This window comes from Lolium perenne, chromosome 4 (assembly GCF_019359855.2).
Source record: "Lolium perenne isolate Kyuss_39 chromosome 4, Kyuss_2.0, whole genome shotgun sequence".
Classification (NCBI taxonomy): Eukaryota; Viridiplantae; Streptophyta; class Magnoliopsida; order Poales; family Poaceae; genus Lolium; species Lolium perenne.
The window spans coordinates 6033454-6057521 of NC_067247.2; the positions used below are offsets into that span (position 1 = coordinate 6033454).

Genomic DNA, 24068 nt, shown 5'->3' on the forward strand with positions numbered 1-24068 from the left:
TCAGGAAGACATGCATATGTATTGTCTTTCAGGAGTGCCACTGACGACATGGAAGGTAATCAACCGTCCCGAGAACTTGTAGATTGCAATACCATCGCCATCTACTTGCATGGCGACTATCCACTGGCTAGCATACCATGAGGACAAGGGGTTCAATGAGTGAAGCTAGCATTGTTTGAAGAGCCTTACTTCACTGAGAGAACGATGTAGACGTGAAAGCTCGCACGGCTAATTGAGTGCCAGAACTGCGAGGAGTTTTTGTCAACGCCATCAAATGACATTGCAAGACCAAGATTAGACCAACATCACGAACCCTGACTGCGAACTCAGCTAAAGGGACAGCCCCAAACTTGCTAGGTGAGGACGTGAGTTTCACCGTCAAAGGAGGCCGATCAACCGAGATTGCACTAGTAACATGAAGTTCGCGACAATTCCAACACCATCACCATTGGAATTTTTGTCAAGATTGCATGAATAACCAAAGCTGAAGTCAAAGGGCACCATACTAGCCCAATTGCCGCCATAGGACAAGCATCACTAGTTTCACTTGTGACGCCTTCTACAAGGAAGACGTACCACATAGGCGTGGAGCTTTCACTCAAAACCACATAAAGAAGTTGACATGAGGTTCCTCTCCAAAACCATGCCCCAATAAGGTTTGACAACGCCATTCTAACGTCGTCGTGGTCAGCTTGTTACAAACCAGAGGAAGGATCTCTCTGAGATAGGCACCTCAATTGTTAGCCGCCCCGTGCTCTTGGAATGGACGACAAGCTCCACCACTTTGCCGAGAAGAGAAGTTGTAGTCCGTTGGAGGAGAGGAGCTACAGGACCCCGTCATAGCGGGGTGGAGGGCCACCGCTGGATCCTCCCCGCACATCAAAGGGGGGCCGATCTGGACCCAAGGCCCACAGAAGGGACATGTGGTAGATGCAGGGGTATCAGCGCCTGTTGCCTGCCAAAACCCACCGGCGAGCAGCGACGGGCAACACTTAGAGCCGGGAGGCTCCTAGGACTGCTGGTGGGCCCTGGTCCCTCGGGCGACGGCCCGCAATGCTCCGGCACGCACGTCCAAGATGGTGCAAGGGCGTGCCACCTGACCTATACCTGGTCAGGAAGGTGATGGATTGCTTCGACTAGTTTCCTGCATGGCATACACGTAAACATTAAATACGAGCCTCGATCGGCTCTCAGGTTATCCTGTAAATCGGCTCAGGGAGCCGATCCACCCATGATTCGTATTGGATCTACGATAACATGGTGGTCCTGCTTAATCAATATAAGCTAAAACAATCTACGACGATTTAGGGTGTTCACCACATAACCGGAACATCCTACACGTAGTTGAGCCTGGCAGACGCGAAAGATAACAGAAAGCCAACCCTAGAAAAGGCCTAAAAACCAACATGAAGTTGATCCTCGGAACATCCCTTCTAGGATCAGCAAACCGTACCTCACGCACTACTGGATCCTTCAACCCGTTTGCAAGGCCTAACCATATGGATATTAAACTAATCCTTGAAGAACAAGGAACAACCGTAACAGATCGAATCTACTAAATAAAGACTAAGCAAGGTGCTGCCCTCACACCTATGACGGGTGCAAGGGCAGCTAGATATCCAGGGGTAGCATGACTAAGCGAATGCATCAAGAAAGCACCAATGCAAACCCTAACATATCTATGATAACGGTGTTGCTCGCCATCAAAAAGGCTTCAGTACGAGCAACACATGAACAACGAATAAACAAGATACTGCCTAGATCGCAAGATGCGATCTAGGCAGCATGACGCTTACCCGGAAGAAAACCCTCGAAACAAGGGGTGGCGATGCGCCTAAATTGGTTTGTTGTGAACGTGATCGTCCTCCTTTCTCAATAACCCTAGATACATATTTATAGTCCGTAGACTCTCTAACTTGGGAATAATCCCAACCGTGTACGAGCTAAACTCTATCTTTTAATTCTAACCGATACATAACCTACTATAATTTACAGATACACGGACAATCTAGCCCGAACTCTTGCACGAGGCCGATTCATGAATATTTCCCGTGTATATTCTCCAAGCCCATCTCAATCACGGCCCACCTCCTGACTTGGTTAAAATCTGGTGATAACACATGCCCCCCTGGTTTTGGCAATGATAATTCCAAAACCACTCTGTTTTCTTCGTAGGGTCATGTCGTGGCAGAGCAGAACCGTCGCAGTATCATTTCATCATGATGCCTTGCCTTCTCAACTTCTCTGCACGATTTGACAGTTTTTTGGCACCACTTCCTCGGAAACCGATGTAGCATTAAATCTCCACTATATCCCCTTTATTTAACCACGCCGAGCAGTTTGCCTCTTCATCCTCTTTCTCCGTACTAGCCATCGGCACAAAACCCCCTTCCTCTGTAGCCATGTCTTCCTCCTCCTCCTCCTCTGCCTCGTCGGTTCTCTCCTCCTCATCTTCTTCCTCCCGTGAGCCCACGCCGGAGTGGGACTCGCTGGCGGCGTACGACCTCCGTGCCCCAGAAATGTGGGACCTCGAGGACCACGATTCCTCCGTCTGGTCCGAGGATGACAAGTCCTTGACCAACGGAGACGACGACTTCCAGTTCCTCGCCGATGGGGAGCTGGAGGAGGAGAGCGAAGATGATCTCTTCTCCTGGGATGACTTCACCTCCTCCGACGAGGAGGAAGAGGAGGAAGACGATGATTCCTCCGACGAATACCCGCCGGCGAAGCGCTTCCGCGCCGGGTCGGATGACGACGACGACGACGACGAGGAAGAGGCCCCGGTCGAGGGCTACGGGAGCAGCGACGAGGAGCCCGCCGGCAGCAGCGCCGATGGCAGCCACGACGGCGACGACGAGGGCAGCGACGGCCCTTAGATTAGGGACTACTAGCGTAGGACTAGTAGTAATAATCGGCTCCTCTTTTGTTCTTCTTTTCTTGAGCAATCGGCTCTTCACTGTAAAAAATCCCCTTTATCAATGAAGAAAATATTTCCATTCGATTTTGCCGATAGTCAAAGTAAGTCAACGCTCAAAAAGAGCCGATGGCAACGCATCGGCCTTTACCATAAAACGCGAATAAAGCCAAACTTAGTTGCCTGTTCAAACGGTAACCTGCGACCTCTGTCTGAAGGAGTAAACTCAAATCCCCCGAATCGCCGTTCGAACAAATCCAATTCACGGCCACGCGAATCTTAGATCTCAATCACGCAGATTTAATTCCAATGGCAGAATCATCCCACGCCAATGCCACGGTCTCTGGTCTGAACGTAATCTGTTAACTGCTCAATTGAGCTTATTCCTCTAGAGTCGATGGCTGTGCATCGGCTTTTAGTCTGAAGTCGATGTCTGTGCATCGGCTGTACTTGCATCTTGTTGTTTCGCATATTTTTCTAAAGTCGATGTCCGTACATCTGCTATGATTTGTATGTAAAAAAAAATTTTACTAGCCGATTTTATGCATCGGCCCCTATATTTCACTGTCCGTCATCCCACATGCTTGGGAAATATTTCTTGAGATGTTGACCATTGATAGCTACTGCAAATTTAACACCGTCCAGCTGCTCGATCATGTATGCATTACCCTTCAAGACCTGGTCGACTCTGTATGGCCCGTGCCAATTAGGAGACCATTTACCATATGCTTTATCCTTAGTTCCTAATGGCAACACAGCTTCCCATACTAGATCACCAACCTGAAACTCCTTTGGTCTCACCTTCTTATTGTATGCGCGAGCTACCTTGGCTTTGTTCTCTTTAATCTTCTCCAACGACCAAAGTCTGAGTTCCGTCAGATCCTCAATACTATCACTCATCAGGGCTGCATATTCTTCAGTTGTTAGATCATTCTGAAACGTAACACGTCTCGATCCAGCCGTAATTTCCCAAGGCAATACGGCTTCTTGTCCATAGACCAGCTGGTATGGCGAGGTTTTTATAGCCCCATGACATGACATGTGATAAGCCCACAAAGCTTCTGACAATACCTCATGCCACCGTCTAGGATGCTCGTCAACTTTTCTCTTAATCAGCTTGATGAGGCTCTGGTTGGACGCTTCAGCTTGCCCATTTGCTTGAGCATAGTATGAGGACGATCGGATCAGCTTAATTCCCATGTCGTCGCAGAACTTTCTAAACTCTTTAGAAATGAAGACCGAACCTCCATCGGTCGTGATAGTCTGGGGAATCCCGAATCTATGAATGACATGTTCTTTCACAAAATTGATAACATCTTCTGATTTTACTGACTTCATAGGGAGGGCTTCCACCCATTTAGTGAAATAATCTGTAATGGCTAAAATCCACTCGTGGCCTTTGCTCGATGCAGGATGGATTTTGCCGATCATATCCATGCCCCAACCTCGAAATGGCCAAGACTTGATGATGGGGTTCATTGCTGATGCGGGTACCATCTGAATTTTCCCAAACATCTGACACGCTTGACATCCTTTATAGTACTTAAAGCAATCCTCAAGCATGGTGGGCCAGTAAAACCCTGATCGCCTGATCAGCCATTTCATCTTATGAGCCGATTGGTGAGTTTCACATGCGCCTTCGTGTACCTCGTGTAAGAGCCGATTCGACTCGGCTGGTCCCAGGCATTTGAGAAGTAACCCCTCCAAAGTCCTGTAGAACATGTCATCTCCTATAAGGACATATTTCATGGCCTTGTACCTTATCCGTTTAGGTGCCCCCCGAGCCGAATCTTTCAAGTAATTGAAGATATCGGCTCTCCAGTCATCCTGTTCCAGGAACTGCACCTGAACATCGGCTCCATCTGTTACGTCCTTGTAGCCTGATGCCACTTGTGCGAGATCATTGGCCTCGGTATTTTGTGACCTTGGGATCCAATTAAAATTTATGTACCTAAATTGTGCCATCAGCTCACGGCATTGCATCCATAATGGGAAGAGTGACTCACTCTCGCACTTATATTCCTCCGTGAGCTGGGAAATCACCAACTTTGAATCTCCAAAAAGTTCCACCGCTTCTGCCCCGGCTTCCAAAAGCAACTCCATCCCCTTGCGTATTGCCTCATACTCAGCGACATTGTTAGTGCAAGGGGTAGATAATCTGATGGAGAAGGAATATGTTGCCCCCCGAGGCGACACGAGCAGAATGCCGATGCCACAACCATCATCACAAGCCGATCCATCGAAGAACATGGCCCATGCACGTACAGATAGTGTTGCTATATTAGTGTTGATTTGTTCAGCAATCAGATCGGCCAACGCTTGTCCCTTGACTGCCTTCGCAGGCTGATACCGGAGATCAAATTCTGACAATGCAAACATCCATTTACCGAGTCGGCCTTTCAACACAGGGGCCGACAACATATGTTTGATGACGTCTGACTTGCATATGATGATAATTTCCGCTGACAGAAAGATGTGACGAAGCTTGGTGCACGTGAAAAATAGGCAGAGGCACAACTTCTCGATCTCAGGGTACCTTATCTCTGCATCCAATATCCTTCTGCTGAGGTAGAAAGCCACCCTCTCCAGACCATCATAAAGTTGCACCACCACTGAAGCGATGGAAGTGTCAGCCACTGATAAGTAAATATAGAATGGCCTGTCTTGCTAAGGTGCAACTAACACAGGCGGCGTCATTAGATACTGTTTAATCTCGTCAAACGCTCGCTGCTGCTCTGCCCCCCAGTGAAACTCGTCATCAGATTTGATTTTCACCAATGCCATGAACGGCTCGATTCATCCTGATAGATTGGAGATGAACCGTCGGACGAAGTTGATTTTGCCGATGAGACATTGGAGTTCTTTCTTCGTGGTAGGTGGCTGCATGGTTCGTACTGCCTCCTGACTTTTCAGGCCGATCTCAATTCCGCGTTCATGAACCAAAAAACCCAAGAACTGACCGGCCGTCACACCAAAAGCACACTTCTTTGGATTCATTCTTAGCCCGAATTTTCTAGTTCGGTCCAGGATGCGTCGCAAATCATCCAAGTGTCCTTCTATGGAGACAGACTTGACCACCACGTCATCGATGTAAATTTCCACCAACTTGCCGATCAGATCATGAAAGATGTAATTCATGGCTCTTTGGTACGTTGCACCGGCATTCTTCAGTCCAAAAGTCATGACCACATATTCAAACAAGCCCACTGATCCTGGTACTATGAAAGCAGTCTTGTGTATATCCTCTGGAGCCATGAAAATTTGGTTGTAGCCGGCATTGCCATCCATGAAACTTAGCACTTTATGACCAGCGGCTGCATTGATCAATGTCTCCGCTACAGGCATTGGATATTCATCCTTTGGAGTAGCTCTGTTGAGATCTCGAAAATCTATGGCGACACGCCATCGGCCGTCCTTTTTCTCTACAGGTACGATACTAGAAATCCATTCAGCATACCTGCATGGCCTGATGAACCCGGCGGCCAACATTTTCTCGATCTCTTTCTTGACTTCTTCAAGAATTTCGGCCTTCATCTGACGTGCTCGTTGCTGGAACGGCCGAAATCCTTTCTTGAGAGGGAGCCGATGCTCAATTATGCTCCTGTCTAACCCAGACATCTCTGTGTAATCCCATGCAAAACAATCTGGGTATTCTTTCAACAGAGCTATCATTAGGCTCCTCAAATGCGGATCTAATTTTTTGCTGATAAAAGTTGGTCGTGGCTTATCCCCAGGACCGATGTCAACCTCTTCTAGCTCATCAGCCGATGTAAACCCATACCCTAGCTTTCCGTCACCTGTTAGATCGATGCTCAACACATGCAAAACGTATGGCGAGGATAATATGGGTCGATTGCTAGAATCGGCCCCCATTTTGATTGCATTGCTCAATGAAGGTTTACATCTTGTTCGTGCTCTACTATATCTACGTGACATGCTTGAGTTGAGACCGTTACTTCTTATTTTTTGGGGCCGATCACAGGGATCGGCCTTGTCACGTACGTCCATAGACTTTGCTCTTGCTACACTGTCAGGCCGGTGGATAAGACCAGCCTCACCCCGTTTTTTGTCACTTCGATGCGCTCACAGCCGTCCAAACTGACTCCAGAGAGTGGCTCTTGGTCTACCGCATCCCAAATGTTCATGCCAGCCGTTGAGATTTCGGCTGAGTCATCTGCATGGACGACCTCCACTTCATCTCCATCCCACTGTATCAAGCATTGGTGCATTGTGGATGGAATGCAGCAGTTGGCGTGAATCCAATCCCTCCCTAGCAGGACAGCGTAGGTGCTTTTGCTGTCCACGATGAAAAATGACGTGGGGATGGTTTTTCGGCCTACAGTCAAATCCACGCTAAGAACGCCTTGCGCTTCTGATGCTTGGCCGTTGAAATCGCTCAATGTGACGTTGGTTTTGATCAGATCCGCGCTAGAGCGTCCCAGGCGACGTAGCATGGAGTATGGCATTATATTGACTGTCGCTCCCATGTCAACCAGCATCTTGTTGACAGGCTGCCCGTTGATATAACCTTTCAAGTACAGGGCCTTCAGATGTTTGTGGCTCCTTTCTCGTGGCTTTTCAAAGATAACTGGCCGTGGGCCGCAGTCAAGTTGTGCTACAGATGCCTCTTCTGGTCTTGGAGCACAAAACTCCGACGGAAGTATGAACACCATGTTTGTGCCAGCCGATGCCTTATCATCGGCTTTCTTTGGTTTGGGGCGCCATTCTTTCTTCTGTGGACGACCCTCCTCGTCCAAAGTTTGCTGAATTTTCGCGGCCAGATCGGGCCGCGCCTTCCTCAACGTGTGCAAGTATAACCTCTCAGCTTCCTCCAAGCTACGTAGCCGCTGAACCCTGCGCTTTTGAGAGTGACTGAGTCCATCAGGGCACCACCTTGGCCGGTGGTATCTATCTTCTTCTTCTTCTTCTTCTTCTTCTTCTTCTTCTTCTTCTTCTTCTAACTCCTCGAGATCTTCCACTCGAGAGGACTCAGCTTGTTTGTTCCGAGATGGGAGAGGCCCTAGACGTTTGAACACTGACACGTCTCCTGCGTCCTTCTTCTTCGGTCTACATTCTGGGCAGCTTTCGATTGTAGGCAATCGGCTCATTCCTGAGTCCCAGCAGTGTTTAAAGAAAGGACAATCCCAGTGTCGGTCCATGTCTTCTTGCTCCCTTGACCTTCCCTTAGCGCGGCGCTCATATCCTTCGTCGTCTCCATCATACCGACGATACTTTCTGTTGTTTACGTTAGGCCGACAATCTCTTTCGTCGGCTGTGTCATACCGCCGGCGTTGGTCATACTGACGCTCATATTTGTTAAGAAGGTGCTCGGAGAGTGGTCGTTGATACCGCACGCTTCTTACTTGTTCCTCGGTGACATACCGTTTGTCATCATATCGGGGCCGGTCGCGTGAACCGGCCTCCTCCTTTTCCTTACCACAAGAACGACTGCTCTCTTCTTTGTCCTTGCCAGGGTGGTATACAGGCCCTGCCATGTTAATACTGAACGAGAAATCTGGCTGGCGTCTCACGGGGTGACTGCACTCCACCATGTTAACGGCAGGAAACGGTTGCGTGTCCACTTTCATGGCATACTGGCTGAAAATCAGACGGCCTTGTTCTATCACCATTTGGATCTGCTGACGCAACACTTTGCAGTCGCTGGTGGTATGGGTGAACGAGTGGTGCCACTTGCAGTATGGCCTTCCGTTCATCTCTTGGGCCGTAGGGATTCTATGGCCTTCGGGTAACTTCAGCTGCTTCTCCTTAAGCAAAAGATCGAAAATCTGTTCAGCTTTGCTCACGTCGAAGTCAAACCCTTTTGCAGGACCTTGTGGCTTAACCCATTTGCAGGATACGGGGTTTGCCCCCCGAGCCCATTCAGTCACGGCTACTTCCTGGTCTTCTGCAGAGTCTTCATCCTCTTCTGTCTCAACCAGGCTTACCGGGCGTTTGAATTTGTCCTGGTACAATTCTGGGTGGCGCTGTTCATACAATGACAGTTTCTGAACCATATGCGCCAGTGAAGTGTACTCCGCTTGGGAAGCCATGTCCTTGATCGGCGACGCGAGACCCAACACTGCGAGATCGACTGCTTATTTCTCATTCAAACGAGCCGAATAACATCGGTTCCTCACATTCCTGAAGCGCTGGATGTATTCTGACACTGTTTCTCCGCGCCTCTGTCGCACTTGTGCCAGATCGGCAATGCCAGCCTCGGAAGCTTCTGAGTGATATTGCATGTGGAACTGCTCTTCCATCTGCTTCCACGTCCGGATTGAATCTGGTGGGAGCGAGGTGTACCATCCAAAAGCCGATCCCGTGAGAGACTGCGCAAAAAACCTTACGCGTAGCTGGTCTGATGCTGAGATCATGCCCAACTGTGTCAAATATCGGCTCACATGCTCAATTGAACTAGAGCCTTCTGACCCACTGAACTTCGAGAACTCAGGGAGCCGATACTTGGGCGGCAGTGGTATCAAGTCATACTCGTTGGGGTACGGCTTGGAATAGCCGATTGCCCTCCTCTTTGGCACCATGCCGAACTGATCTCTCAAGATTGCACTGATCTGGTCCACGGTGTTAGCTGCAGGGGCTGAACTCTGCTGATTTGTTGCGGTGGCATATTTAGCCAGCCACGCCTGTTTCTCGGCGTCTACTCCAGAAATCCCTCCTGCTGTTCCAGCAATTCCTCCTGCTGTACTCTGGTTCGTGCGCGCCAAATTGTTGCAGTTTGGCACGTACATGCACGTGTATCCATGCGGGATTTCCTTAGGCAGTTCCAGTAAGAACTGGTAATCAGCAGGATCGCCTCCAATCTTGTAGACGATGAACGCCGGTGAACCCGGCGGCTTTGGAGCTGCTAGCGAGAACGGCAACTGCGGTCTGGTGTGGAGCGGTATCTCTCCTTGGTGAGTCCCCAGTGTAGGTCCTGACGAAGAGTACTGATGCTTCATGATTTCCTGGACCACGCGAAGTGCAACGCGCTCGAAAGCGTTCACCGGGCTCTCGGAATGACGGTGTAGCGAATGAGCTACCATGTTAACTTCCTGGCGCAGAGCTCTGGTGCGTTCTTCTGAAGAAGTAGACAGATCCACTTCATCGAGAGCGCCTTCAGCTGAGAACCCTTTCCACCTGATGCCGTGTGTGCGGGTCCTCTGGAAAGAGCCGATGAGGTCGGCTTCGAAGAGAGCTTTAAGCTCGTCATACTTCTTCTTATACTCCTCAGTCAGATCCTCGTACGTGACTGGGTCTTCCGTCATCTCTGATGAAGATGTTGATGCAGTTGATGTAGAAGAATGTCCCACCGGGCGTGCCAGAATGTGTTGCCTGCCAAAACCCACCGGCGAGCAGCGACGGGCAACACGTAGAGCCGGGAGGCTCCCAGGACTGCTGGTGGGCCCTAGTCCCTCGGGCGACGGCCCGCAATGCTCCGGCATGCACGTCCAAGATGGTGCAAGGGCGTGCCACCTGACCTATACCTGGTCAGGAAGGTGATGGATTGCTTCGACTAGTTTCCTGCATGGCATACACGTAAACATTAAATACGAGCCTCGATCGGCTCTCAGGTTATCCTGTGAATCGGCTCAGGGAGCCGATCCACCCATGATTCGTATTGGATCTACGATAACATGGTGGTCCTGCTTAATCAATATAAGCTAAAACAATCTACGACGATTTAGGGTTTTCACCACATAATCGGAACATCCTACACGTAGTTGAGCCTGGCAGACGCGAAAGATAACAGAAAGCCAACCCTAGAAAAGGCCTAAAAACCAACATGAAGTTGATCCTCGGAACATCCCTTCTAGGATCAGCAAACCGTACCTCACGCACTACTGGATCCTTCAACCCGTTTGCAAGGCCTAACCATATGGATATTAAACTAATCCTTGAAGAACAAGGAACAACCGTAACAGATCGAATCTACTAAATAAAGACTAAGCAAGGTGCTGCCCTCACACCTATGACGGGTGCAAGGGCAGCTAGATATCCAGGGGGTAGCATGACTAAGCGAATGCATCAAGAAAGCACCAATGCAAACCCTAACATATCTATGATAACGGTGTTGCTCGCCATCAAAAAGGCTTCAGTACGAGCAACACATGAACAACGAATAAACAAGATACTGCCTAGATCGCAAGATGCGATCTAGGCAGCATGACGCTTACCCGGAAGAAAACCCTCGAAACAAGGGGTGGCGATGCGCCTAGATTGGTTTGTTGTGAACGTGATCGTCCTCCTTTCTCAATAACCCTAGATACATATTTATAGTCCGTAGACTCTCTAACTTGGGAATAATCCCAACCGTGTACGAGCTAAACTCTATCTTTTAATTCTAACCGACACATAACCTACTATAATTTACAGATACACGGGCAATCTAGCCCGAACTCTTGCACGAGGCCGATTCATGAATATTTTCCGTGTATATTCTCCAAGCCCATCTCAATCACGGCCCACCTCCTGACTTGGTTAAAATCTGGTGATAACAGCGCCAAGCACAGTCGGACCTAGAGTGGATAGCTCATCTCCAGCTTGGGCCCCATGAGCGGTGGACATGCACATACATGGGCCACCGAGTAGCAGCCATGAAGGCATGAAAGAGCCCAGATTTGGCAATTTAGTCTCTCATAAAGACGGAATATTCTTTAGTGGGAGGCGACGTTTTCGTCGACAGCGAGACGCTTGTGGTAACTTCGTCAATCTCAAGACCTGCCAGATCAGTTCTTCGACGCAGTTTCTTGGAGGTACTTATAGGAGTAGAGTGTGTGTGTTTTTTAGACATCATGGGAGTAGGAGCTTGAAGGTGCAAGATCCCTACGACTTTCAGCCACGGGCACACCGCCATCGTGGTGTTGGACGGCGGCAGAGGTGACATGGAGAGGCTGAGCGGCGGCCAGGGCGGGGTTGGGGGTTTTCCCCCTAGCTATGTCCTAGCCAGTTAGGATGGATGGATATGTCACTTTTGACGCGGCCATGCAATGCATGCGAGCTTCGGCTGATGATGAGTGAGCGTGCGTTTGGCCTTTGGTGCGTGCGTGCACCCATCCAGCCAGCCAATACACCACGCAGCAGTACTAGTAATTTATGATAGATCGACACGGGTGGCTGTGCCGGAGAGAGACCGGCCGGGCCATGTCGACGGCATGGAATGAACAGACAGATTCCTGACCATTATTATGTCGGAGCCTATATATCCCTGCGTGTAGGTGTGGTGGGCCCCACCTCCTTCCATTGTCTTCCGCTAGCTAGGTTCGTAGCCGGCCGCTTGTCTCGTCGGCCCTCGCGCCGCGCTGCGGCCGCCGGCCGGCCAGTGTCTTCTCACTCTCGATCACATCCTGCGTGCGTAATCCTAGGACCATAGCTGCATCCTGCATGCTCTGTCGTCCTCTACCACAAGGCCCCGGACGTACGATCGACCCTGATCGGCCGGTGCCCTACTATCCTTGATTTGTCACGATACCGCGAACAAGTCCAGTGTAAACGAATTACTATTGCATACTACAATTGATTCTAAACTATACAACTAGTTTTCGTGTTAATTTAGTTTAAGTGAAAGCGTCACAAAACAATTTCTAAGATTAACTAGTATGCGCATATACTCCCTCCTTCTCAAGGAATAGGGCGTAAATAATTTGACATGTAAGCGAAAACTTACCACATCTACACCAACCGCATGAGTAATAATCATCAAAACAAATTGGAACAGAAAAGGGAGCACGTACGAGTTGGTCGATGGTATGGCCAAAGATGAAGAAGGAAGAGGCGGTCCCACCTTGGTAGCGGCAGCAACCTTTTCCAAAATCGTTCGACATGGCGATGAAATCGAGGAAGCCGGAGGTACTCGAATAAAAAAGTTGAGGAGTCGCGCAAAGATGCCCCCCCCCCCCCCACCCCCCAAGTACTTATAATAGAAGGCAAGAAAAACGAAGAACCAAGAAGAAATGGCCATGCGTTTTGCTCCTGAACGTTAAGATCAAAGTCGCTCTCTCCTAACGCATGATCAGAGAGATGGGTTACAATGGTCGGCTCTCTTAGATGGTTATATATGCATGCGATTAGCAGGGTGGATTAACCGAGGGCAGCACATCAAGGTAGGGCGGTGGTGCGACCGCAAGGAGGCATATGTGATCAAGGTTTTGGTGACGACTAGGGTTCACGTACGACTGCTTATCTAGTCAGGGTCGGCTAAGACATTGGAGCAATCTCACATCCGAGTCGACAACAACCCACAATCCATAAAATCCAAAAACATGTGATTGATAACGAGTTGTTAATGATGCGCAAATCAATCACAGATAATTTTCCAGAACACTAAAAATACAAACAACTTAGCCCTGAGCTCGGCTCGGCTCATTCACGAAATATTTTATGCAATTAAATATTTTAAAAATGCACAGCATTAATTGCATTTACATTTACAGTTCTTACATACTTCCCTACAATTTTCATCGATTCTAATACAACCTATCGTCTCACAAGTCACAATCACCATGCTTGACTTACGGACACAAGACATCTTCTTATAATTTTGCACATATATAATTGCTTGAAGAGGGAGGGGCGACTACAAAAGAGTTTCTATGCTCGACAATCAACCTCAAGTCATCTTTGTGCTAAAGCAATCTGCGCTTGGAGTTCCAATAAATTTATACATGTAGTCGGTTGCCATAAATAATCCATGGTTCGATGAATATAGTATATAATATTTGTTGTCATATTCTACAAACATATAGAAGGATATTTATTAGACTCGTACACTATAATACCCTCTATCATGGTACAACCAAGTGTTCAAAATATTATGTAAACAAATATGGTTTTATCATATTTTTTATATTTTTACTAAATCAAGTTCAGAAAAATGTTCGACCTTAAGTTTCAGATTTTAAAAACAAGGTTCTAAATTAGAAGTCTCCATCAAGTCTAGGATATATGTTTCAATTGTAAAAATAATTTGATATTATCATCACAATAATGCGCTGGTGGTTGGCATTGTTAAGTACTATAAAATAATAATAAAATAAGGTTTTTTATGAATGCTAAGCGAATAAAACAATTTTTAACTTTCATCGATCGCAAACGTTGTTACTATGTACAAATGTTTAGTATAATAGGGGTTCTTTCATAAAAAAGATATCAAGCACTATAGTTACTATCATCATTTAGAAGACCTAAGCGGCGGCCTTTTTGTGTAACGACAAATGAAAAAAGAGATGGCTCGTGAGGCTAGATTGAGAGGTGTGAGATAATTCTACTTGGGGAAGAGTGACACATAAATGGATGGGGTGGAAAAGAGAGTACATGTATTTAACCGGGCGAATACATGTCATAGTAATAATCTTTTAATAGGTCAGTTAGAATGTTGCTCTAACATTTTGGTGGGATTTGATTTATAAATGTGTTTATAATGCACATATGCTGCAACTAGTTTGCTTTGCGCACACTTACCGCTGTTAATCATCGACCATACTCGGTCGAGTAGTTCAATTATCAACTTGTGAAGATAAAGTTTACGTCTTTCATGCATTCCATGTGATTAGTTTCGGCTGCCAAATTATAAGCATGCATGCATGGCATGAGTGGCAATAGTAGTATTTTAGGCATAATGATTAGTTGCGATTAAGTGGATGCATGTAGCATAGAAGATATCCTTAGGGCGCACGCACGCACGATGAATAAATGTGGAGTGCCATGGCCGGCTCTTTTGGGCATGCAAATGATGGATGTAGCCTGTAGGGATGGTATAGACAATGGCGTCATGCATCGCGATACCCACATGTGCACTGATGAATGTCCCCGGCCGGCCTGATCATGCAAGTCATGCAAAAGGTTGTTTTCTTGGGTCCGGCTAGAGCACATTTGACTAGTCTGATCTAAAACGTAAATATCACCAATTGCAATAGTTCGGAAGAATGTTATTAAGAGATGATGAAAAGTTCTATAATTCCATTAACTTAGCCGTGGTTCACATTGTTGCAACTCTCCCACCGCCGTCGGTCATTATGATGGTTTATGTTCTCGGTTGGAAAACACGGTTACCAACCAGGGTATACCGGTCACAATACAACTTTTCTAAACAAATTCCTAATATGTGAAAATAAAAAAATCGGAATTCTCAAATTATTATTTAAATACATGTATATTTCATATGGCATTGCGAATTTCTGTTGGTAACCGGAAATCCGATTTTCGGCAAAAATTCAGAAATACCTGCCGAAAAGAAAACTTTGGTCATATCCCATCTCTAAGACTCTAACCACTTTGACATGATGTTGAGATATTTCTCATGCCCGTCAACCTGCCTCTTGGTTGTCTTCCCTACAGGAGACCACTAGTGCTAGCGTGTCGTGCCACCCCATTACGCCGGCCATCCCTATCACCCTCGGGTGCTGAAGATTCTTCTACGCTCCAGTATGCCCATTCTTCGATACCATATCATTGTTTGTAGTCTCCATTGCCGCCATAACGCTAATATGGGCCTTAAAGAACTAAAAAGGAGGGTGGAAGAAAAAAAAACATGGCAAAAATCTAAGACGCGAGTGCTCGATCTAAATCATGCAATCCTCTTTGGTTCGCGAGAATTGGAAAGATAGAGATGTGAAGAACACAAGAAAATGATGTCATGACACACCGAACCCTACATTGATAAAAAAAATCGGATTTGCTATGTCTCAGTCAACTGAGATTTTCTTAAGTCTCAGTCACGTATAAAAAAGGCTTTAGTTGCATTTTCTGTTAAAAAAGTGCAATTGCACTTTTCTACCAGAAAAGTGCAACTGAACTGAGTTGAACTTTTCTTTAAACTACAATTGCACTTTTTAAAGGTGACTGGGACTTAAGAAAATCTCAAGACATAGACACACCCTAAAAAAATACTCGGGTGTTGGGAGTAAACCATGTTTCATAAGTTTTTATCAAAAAAAAAAAAATCATCGTCAAGTGTTTGCTAGAGTTTCCACGAAATTGTAGAGCAGAAATATGATTTTTTAGAGGTTCATCATCTTTGTTTAGGTGATTTTTGATCATCTTGGCATTGGAAGATTTATATGCTGCAGCATATAAACGAACGGCTCCCATATCATAACATGTCGAACAGCATTTTGTGAACATTTGGGACACTAGGCCATGAAACTTCTAGCACCCTCCAGAAAAGTACGTTCATGCCGGCCGGTCGATAGATCGATTGTCCGGTGTCTGCGTCCGATGCTATAGTCGACACTCGACAGTGCTGTACTTACTGTACGGCGCATTGCAGCTACCTATAGGTGTGCGTACAGAAGATGCAGATATGTAGTGGAGACAAACGATGAAACGAATCGGGAGACAAAGCACCTGCGTTACGCTGCAACTGCATTGCAGAAACACATAGAGCGGCCGACCAGCACGAAGCAAAAACAAAGCACAAGCTAAAGCATAGCACAGTGGTAGCAGAGACTCTACATACATGTGTAGGCTCGCTCGCGGTACGTATTTAACCTCGATCTTTGCACGCGCGATCGATCGATGATCGATGCATAGAAGCACGGGTACCGATCGATCGATGGATATGGAACGGAAAGAGAAAGAGAGGGATCATTAGTAAGGCTGTGTCGATGCATGTATCGATCTCGTAATCCCAGCCCACCAGTACATAAAACACACACACAGAAAATAAAAAGTGAAGTAGGAGCAGAAGCATCAGCTGCCCTTTTTTACCGTGAGGTAACAGTCGTCACCTCCACGCCACCACAACTAAGAGCATCCCTAGCCACCCCTATCAAACACGTAGGATGGATTGAATGAGGGGCGCCGGTGCATGGTTGCAGTTTTTAGAGTATGCCTCAGTCTGGTCCACCTTTTTCATAGGTTTTTTTAATTCCAATTTAAATTTAAATTTTATTTAAATTACGAGATATATTACAAAGTTGAATGAAAATTGACTAAAACTTAAATTAAACTAAACCCTAAACTACTTGATGTAAGTTGGGGCATGAGAATGGTCAGCTTCGTCATTGTTCTTTACCTTCCTAACCTCCTCTTCGGCTCCGGTCCGGGCAGCCTGATGTGGCGCTGCCATGATGCGCCACTCGGCCCTACCTTCGACCATCTATTGGTGCAACATCGCCGCTAGCTAGTGTGGGCGGCGGTTTCCTGCGTCGCAAACAGTTGCACACGGACCTGACGAGACTCCTCATTGAGACACAGAGCCTCGTGGGCGGTGGCCTCGGCGAGGCATTGGATGTTGATTTCTCTGCCAGCTCCCACATAGCTTCCACCTCGTCCTCCTCGTCGAACTCACCATAGTCTAACGAGTCGTCATCACCGTCTAAAAGCAGGAGCTTGGGTTTAGCTCCAGTGGCGGGCCACCATGGCCTAGCGTAGCATCAGTAGTAGAGAGGTGGCGAGGCATTATTGCAGGCAAGGGAGGCGAGAAGCCGTTAGAGGCGTGAGAGCGCGGTGTCCGAACTTTTATAGCCAGAGACGCCACGGGAAGTAGGGGAGAAAGGGTAGGAAGGAGTGGTGGTGTGCATTACCAATTTACCGCCACCACGTGGAAAGGGTGTGGCGGGCAACGTGTGGAGAAGGCTCAGCAGCAACGAGACATCTCGCCTGGCTCGTCCTAGGAAACCGTCGTCTGTTAAGAAAAGCTGGCCAGAGGTTTAGTTTGGTAAATTACAGGCATGGCCCACTAACTACCTCGTGGTTCACGGCTTGATCACTCGCAATAAGTTCCAGTTGTCGGCATTGTCTAGGGACACCAGACACGTTATTGGGCCGCGCCAGACCAAAACTTGTTTTGAGTCTAGCTTAAGGCAAGGTGCTGGACGCAAATTTCCATCGATATGCCTAATAGCCCATTGTTGCGCCGTTTGAGGCACCCAACTGGGATGCTCTAAAGTTGTAGGAGTATCGATCAGCTGAGCTAGTTTAGGTTAGCTTAGCTGGGATCGTCTGCATTACCTCAGCACACTCAAAGCAGAGCACGCACGCCAGCCATCCTAGCTTGCTCCTTGTATTCACACAGTACAAAGTAAAACCCACCAGAGCACTCGGCGGCTCAGCGGCGGCCTAGCTCTATATATAAAGCGAGATCGACACTGCATTTGTTTTCCTTGTCTCGCTCTCTCGACACAAGAAGCTCGTAGCTGCAGAGGGGAGGAAGGGGTGATCCAAGTAAGATCGATCGAGCTAAGAGGTTGGGTGAGGCCGGGGAGCGGGTGAGGAGACAGGCATCGGGGAGGGAAGATGCTGGCCTGCATCGCGTGCGTGAACAAGGACGAAGGCGGCGGTGGCCGGGACCGGGACCGGGACCGGGACGGCGGCGGCGACACCCCGACGTGCAGGGACCCCGTCAAGTCGCTCACCTCGCAGGTAACCTCTACCTTGCTCTCATCTTTCTCCCTGTACCTGGTTGCTCGCTCTCTTCAATCTATGTCGCCGGTATATAGTACCGTGGTCTTCCACGGCGGTTGTCAGTTTCTTCCACGTACGGCCGCCGGGATCGATCGATCCTTTTTTTCCTTCCTTGCACAGGCTTCTCTCCGCTGCTGATCCCAGCTAGGGAGGTAGCAAGCATGTGTAGACAGTACTCTAGCTAGCTAGGTAGCACTGCATCACTCGGTCCTCAAGCCAGCGCCGATCGATCGATGCAGTAGTAGCAGTATAGCTAGGAGTGAAGATGCAACGTGCACGAACAAGTATTTAGCTATCAGGATTCAGAAGAACCTTTCTTTTTTTGTTGCATTGAGCATGAGCATTAGCAATGCCAGCTGAGCTACCGATCTAACCTACCCGTTGTCATTATTTATTTATTTCTGAATAATTTTCCCAAAAATATTTGAAGTAAAGCAAGCCGTGATGATGATGCTGGTGGTGTAGAGTGAGAAGAAAACATATTCCTAGTGGTGCTTGCCGGCTGCGGTAGCAGTGATTAGCATCGCGCGTGGCGTCGCTTTCTCATGCTTACCCACGCAGCAGCAGAGAGAGTGATCAGCAGCTCGCTGGCGACATGTCGCCGTCCCTCCGCCCACCACCGCTCTGCTTTCCGACCGTCTTGTCGTCGCGGCCCCCGAGGCGGCATCCCCGCCGGGGAGCAAGCCAGCCCAAGCTATGAGAGCCAAGGGGACCCCGGCCGCATCATGGCGCGCAATGGTAGCTTGTAGCTTCTCTGGTCCTGCATGAGACTGTGCGTGTAGGCCGCAATCCCGATATCCCCGATGCATCCATCCTCCTTCTGTCCATCGCCGTGGGCTCCGTATGGACCATGCTCTGCACATCTACCAAGAAATAGCTGCTGCTACCAGCACCACTGCTTCCTTCCTGGCTGGCTCTAGTGTCGAGCTGTTCCCACACCTACACCAGTGCACATTACAGTTATATTACACGGACAGCACCTCCTGCACTTAGCAAGGGCTGCAAGCAGTTTAGAAAAAAGCTAGAATAATACTCCCTCCAGTTCGAATTATAGGATGGCTGAGATTTAACTAAATTCCAGTCACAGGTGACTCCATCCAAATCTCAGTTACAACCTAGTTGCAACTCATATGTAATCTCGAAGTAGATCTAACGGTCAGATTTTTTTTTTTCTCTCAGTTACAACTACAATGGTGCACATTGCAGCTACTTTTCTGTGTTCCAAATTACTAAGTGTCACATGTTTGATAAAATTTGATCTAGACAAACATGTATTCAGACACGTTTTAGTGTATAGCTTTGCTTATTTTGACACCTCAAAAACATCATGCATGGATCTAGAGAAAGTGTTTGTCGCGTGCTTCTGTTTAGCACTCTCCCCGTTTCCAACTATAAGAATGTTCTACGTATTTTATAAGAGCTGCATGCAGATTGATAATTTGAAACGAGTGAATATAAACCTCGAAAAACGTCTAGATACGTATAATTTAGAAAACTACAACATCCTATAATTCGGAGCGGAGGGTGTATTATTTTATTTCTTCATCTCCATCTCCTTCTCATTTCTCTTTTCTTTTGGCTACCTTTAATCGGATCAGCAGCTGTGATCGATGCTGTCAAGGCTCTGCCTCCCAAAGAATAAAAGGGAAAAAAGGAACCACATCATCCATTCGGATGTGGGTCTTTTTCTTTCGGCATGCAAAAGCGCATGCATGGATGCATGCCAAAGTTCCTACTCGTCTGCTGCACCTCTCATTTACTATCCCCATTCTCTTTTTGTTAATATATGATGACTAATAGTACTATACACGATACGTGAAGAGAATATATACTCTGATCATCCATCTCTGCCTTTAGCTAGGGTTCAAAGTACATATTGTTACACGTTGCAAGAAGGGAATATATACCATGATCATCCATCTCTGCCCTTTCCTTTACCCTTTTCTTCCCGACATTTTTGCTTTAAATTTCAAATACAAGTTCAACTCATGCGCATTGCCCATCATCTTCATCATTGGCATCGATGCAAAACACACCTTCAATCCTTACTACTTGGTCCCACTCCCACTACACTTAATCCACTTGTCAACAGTTCACCAAGTCATGAGAGCCAAAAAGCCAATGTGTAAATATTCATAAAAAAGATCTAGTGTTAATATTAGGAAAAAAATCCTCGATGCGTGTGCGCCCCATATTTTCCATTCAAAACCATAGAAACAGGCTACTCCCTCCGTTCACTAATGCTAAATCTTTTAGCTTTTTTTTTTTTGTAAATTGCATATATCTAGACGCATTTTGGTGTGTAGGTTCACTCATTTCAATTCGTATCTAGTTCACTTTGATATATCTATGAAGTCTTACATTAATGAACAGAGAAATTATATGTTAAGCTCGCTCTTGTTCCAACCAGACATGAGCAGACTAGTTCAGAGTTCCTTAATGCTTAAGCTTGCGAGCTCAGCAAATGTTGAACCATATTAGCTGTTTAAGTCGCCCCTCCTGCACTAAGATGTTGGGATTTCAAACTCGAAAAGATGGTCAAAACAAGGGGACAGATAGTGTAGGCTATGGCCGCATGCCTGCTGCATACAAATATGCCACCAACTTTCGCTTTGCGTCATCTCCTTGCAGAGGGATTCCTGGAACAAAGCACAATCAAAAGCACACAGAAAAATGATGGACCATTCATTCACCTCTAGACTATATATGTGTTCAGATGATTCTTTGCCGAAAACTATTGTTCAGATGCTTCTTTCAAAAACAAAATTGTTTTCATATGCTACCTTCCAAAGTTGAACTGTATTTTAATTTGTGTTGGGATACACAAAGAGTGGCAATGGACTATTTGTTATTCCCTCTTCTTTTGTGACAAAGAAGCTTTGGTCACATTCAACCTCCATACATGCCTTTGTTATTTTTTTGTTTTTGCGCTTTTCTTTTGTGGCAAAAGAGCAGCATGTACATATCAGATGTCCCATCCCCATGTTAGATGTAGATAGATTGATGTACAAGGATGCTTTCTCAAAAGGAGAGAAGATTGTTACCGAGGGATCGACGCACTGCAAAAGCCAAAAGATATCCCCTGGATGGCTGGATGGATGGACAGACAGACAGGGATGTGGCATCTTGCTGCTACATGCCTGCCTCCAGCAGCAAGGCAAGAATCCAATTCCTGGTCTGGGGATCTTCAATCTTTGTTTCCTTTGCCTGATAGCTAGCTAAAGAGGTCCTCAGGCCATGCATCAAAAGAAGGGTTGTATCATGAGAGAGGGTTATCAGACTGTAGATGAAACATACATGACAGTCAAAAACAGCATGGGCATCAGAGGTGTATCTATATGTATGTGTGGCTAAACACCAGGAAAAGAAAAGCAAAATGGGTTCAGAGAATCCATCCAGATTTGTCTCAACTGGCCCTAGCAGAGACAAAACAAATACTGGCAAATTGGTTCAAAGAATCCATCCAGATTTGTCTCAACTGGCTCTAGCAGAAGACAAACAGCGTGTTGTAGTGTAGTTGTAGCTTAGCTCCAGATAAACTGATCATGTCTTGGACTAATTACTTGCCTCATGGTAGAGTAGGTATTTACCACATACTGGTATGAAATCAACTAACAAAGTAACAGCTAGTACTTGCCGTGTGAGTGAGGCAAGATGGTATTGTGCAGTCTGAACTGAATAAAGCAGGATTACTTACAGTGTCATGTTCCAAGGAATGACATGGTGGGACACGAGGTCAAACGTGGGATCCATGTAGTGTTAACATAATCTTTGAACATGTCATTCCTTGGACCCTAAAGGTGCAGCATCAGCAGCTGCTTGTATCATCTTCTAGCATTCACATTTGACCGGAGACTGCACTATAAAATGCAATGTTGAATTTAATGGATGGCCCAAAGAAACTGTTTGGCTAACTACAGGATCTTACCCTGTTGCTTGGAGACATTCCACTTGTTTTGTTGCTGATTAGGTAGTGCTATTACTTACTCAGACATGCAGTCCTGCAAATGCTACAATCTAGGAGGAGTAAGTATGTATCTTTGTGTTTCAGTCTGAACTAATCTGCTATTCGTTCCACATGCTCTGAATTCAATGTTTTCATTTGTACACTTTGTTTGCATATGATTGTTTTTAATCTGGAGTTCTTGTTTGCTAGTAATTTTCACAGCATTAACTACTGTTACTAACTGATCTGTTCATGGGTTCTCCATGATCGATGGTGCAGCTCAAGGACATGGTGCTGAAGCTGTCGGGCTCAACACAGAGGCAGGGCGGTGGCCCGAAGCGCGGGGGCTCGCCGCCGCCGAGGGGCCGGGCGACGACGTCCCTGTACCGCAGCGGCTACTACCGCCCCGGCGTGGTGCAGGATGACATGGCCGTGCCACCCGCCACGTACCTTGGCCACGGCGCCGGTACAATGTCCAGCGCGAGCTCCACGCCGGCGTGGGAGAGGCCTCCCAGCGGCAATGGCAATGGCAATGGCGGCGGGGGCGAGGCGGCGGTGAGGGAGTGGGTGGCGCAGGTGGAGCCCGGGGTGCAGATCACGTTCGTGTCGCTGGCGGGCGGCGTGAACGGCGCCGGCGGGAACGACCTGAAGCGCATCCGGTTCAGCCGGGAGATGTTCGACAAGTGGCAGGCGCAGCGGTGGTGGGCCGAGAACAGCGAGCGGGTCATGGAGCTCTACAACGTCCGGCGGTTCAGCCGCCACGTGCTCCCCGCCACCCCTTCCCACGATGGCGGCGGTGGTGGCGAGAGGGAGTCGTTCTACTCGCAGTCGCAGGCCGACTCCACAGCGGCCAGCAGCCCGGCCGCGACGCCGGCACCGTCCTGGGCCCGCGCACCTCCGCCCGTGGTCGGTGGTGCTGGCGGCGCTGGGAGGCAGCAGAGCTTCCGCGGCCCGCTATCGCCGCCGCCGCCGTCGTCGTCCAACCCGTCGGAGCGCGCCTGGCACCAGCTGCGGCAGACTGGCGGCGTGGAGGCGGAGGCGGTGGAGCCGGCGCGGACGACCACCGGCTCGGATTCTTGCCGGGACGACGTGTCCGTGAGCAACGCGAGCGAGATGGAGGTGACGGAGTGGGTCATCCAGGACGAGCCCGGGGTGTACATCACCGTGCGCGAGCTCCCCGACGGCGCCCGCGAGCTCCGCCGCGTCCGCTTCAGGTCTTGCATCTCTGAAACTAGCCATAATCTTCAGATGACCTCTCTGAAACTAGTCATAATTTTTTGTGTTCTTGAATTTTGATTTTTTTTGTCATGCAGCCGTGAGAAGTTTGCAGAGCTGAATGCGAAGCTGTGGTGGGAGGAGAACAAGGAGAGGATACACGCGCAGTACCTCTAATCTGAATTCTGCATTGGTAAACCTGAGCTCAGATTTCACTTCAGAGAAAGCTTCAAGCTTTGCGCAATGGGATGGGGAAAGATTAATATCTCATACTAGTACTTAATTTACAAGTATATATGGAGGAGTTAATTTGTGTTTGGGGTTTGGAGCTGGGAAAGAGATACTGGGGAGGGTGAGGGAAAGAAGTGCTTATTAGGGTTAATCTAGGCTAGTGCCATGGCCATGGCCATAGCAAGGTAATTTGTGGACTAGATGCAGGTGTGTATTATGGTCATGTTAAGAACCTATCACATCCTTGTCTGAGTGTGTTTAATCCTCATTTTCTAAGCATGCAAAAAAACATATTATTTCAGAGGCTGAGAGTGAGAAGTACTGATCTATTTATCTGCCTATTTATTTATGCAGTTGTAGTAA

The 24068-nt window shown here is 47.6% G+C and overlaps 1 protein-coding gene across 2 annotated transcripts; it reads left to right on the forward strand.

Annotated features, from left to right (window-relative positions):
• Positions 1-17879: 17879 nt before the first annotated feature.
• On the forward strand, positions 17880-24046 carry LOC127349415 (protein Brevis radix-like 4). Of its 2 annotated transcripts, none has more exons than XM_051375169.2 (3): positions 17880-18271; positions 22539-23473; positions 23573-24046. In XM_051375169.2, exons 1-3 carry the CDS (start codon positions 18146-18148, stop codon positions 23649-23651), a joined length of 1140 nt encoding a protein of 379 aa, XP_051231129.1. In that variant the 5' UTR covers positions 17880-18145; the 3' UTR covers positions 23652-24046. The 2 variants fall into 2 exon arrangements, with proteins under 2 accessions (XP_051231129.1, XP_051231130.1); XM_051375170.2 differs by lacking the exon at positions 17880-18271 and adding an exon at positions 19707-22339.
• The last annotated feature ends 22 nt before the right edge of the window (positions 24047-24068 follow it).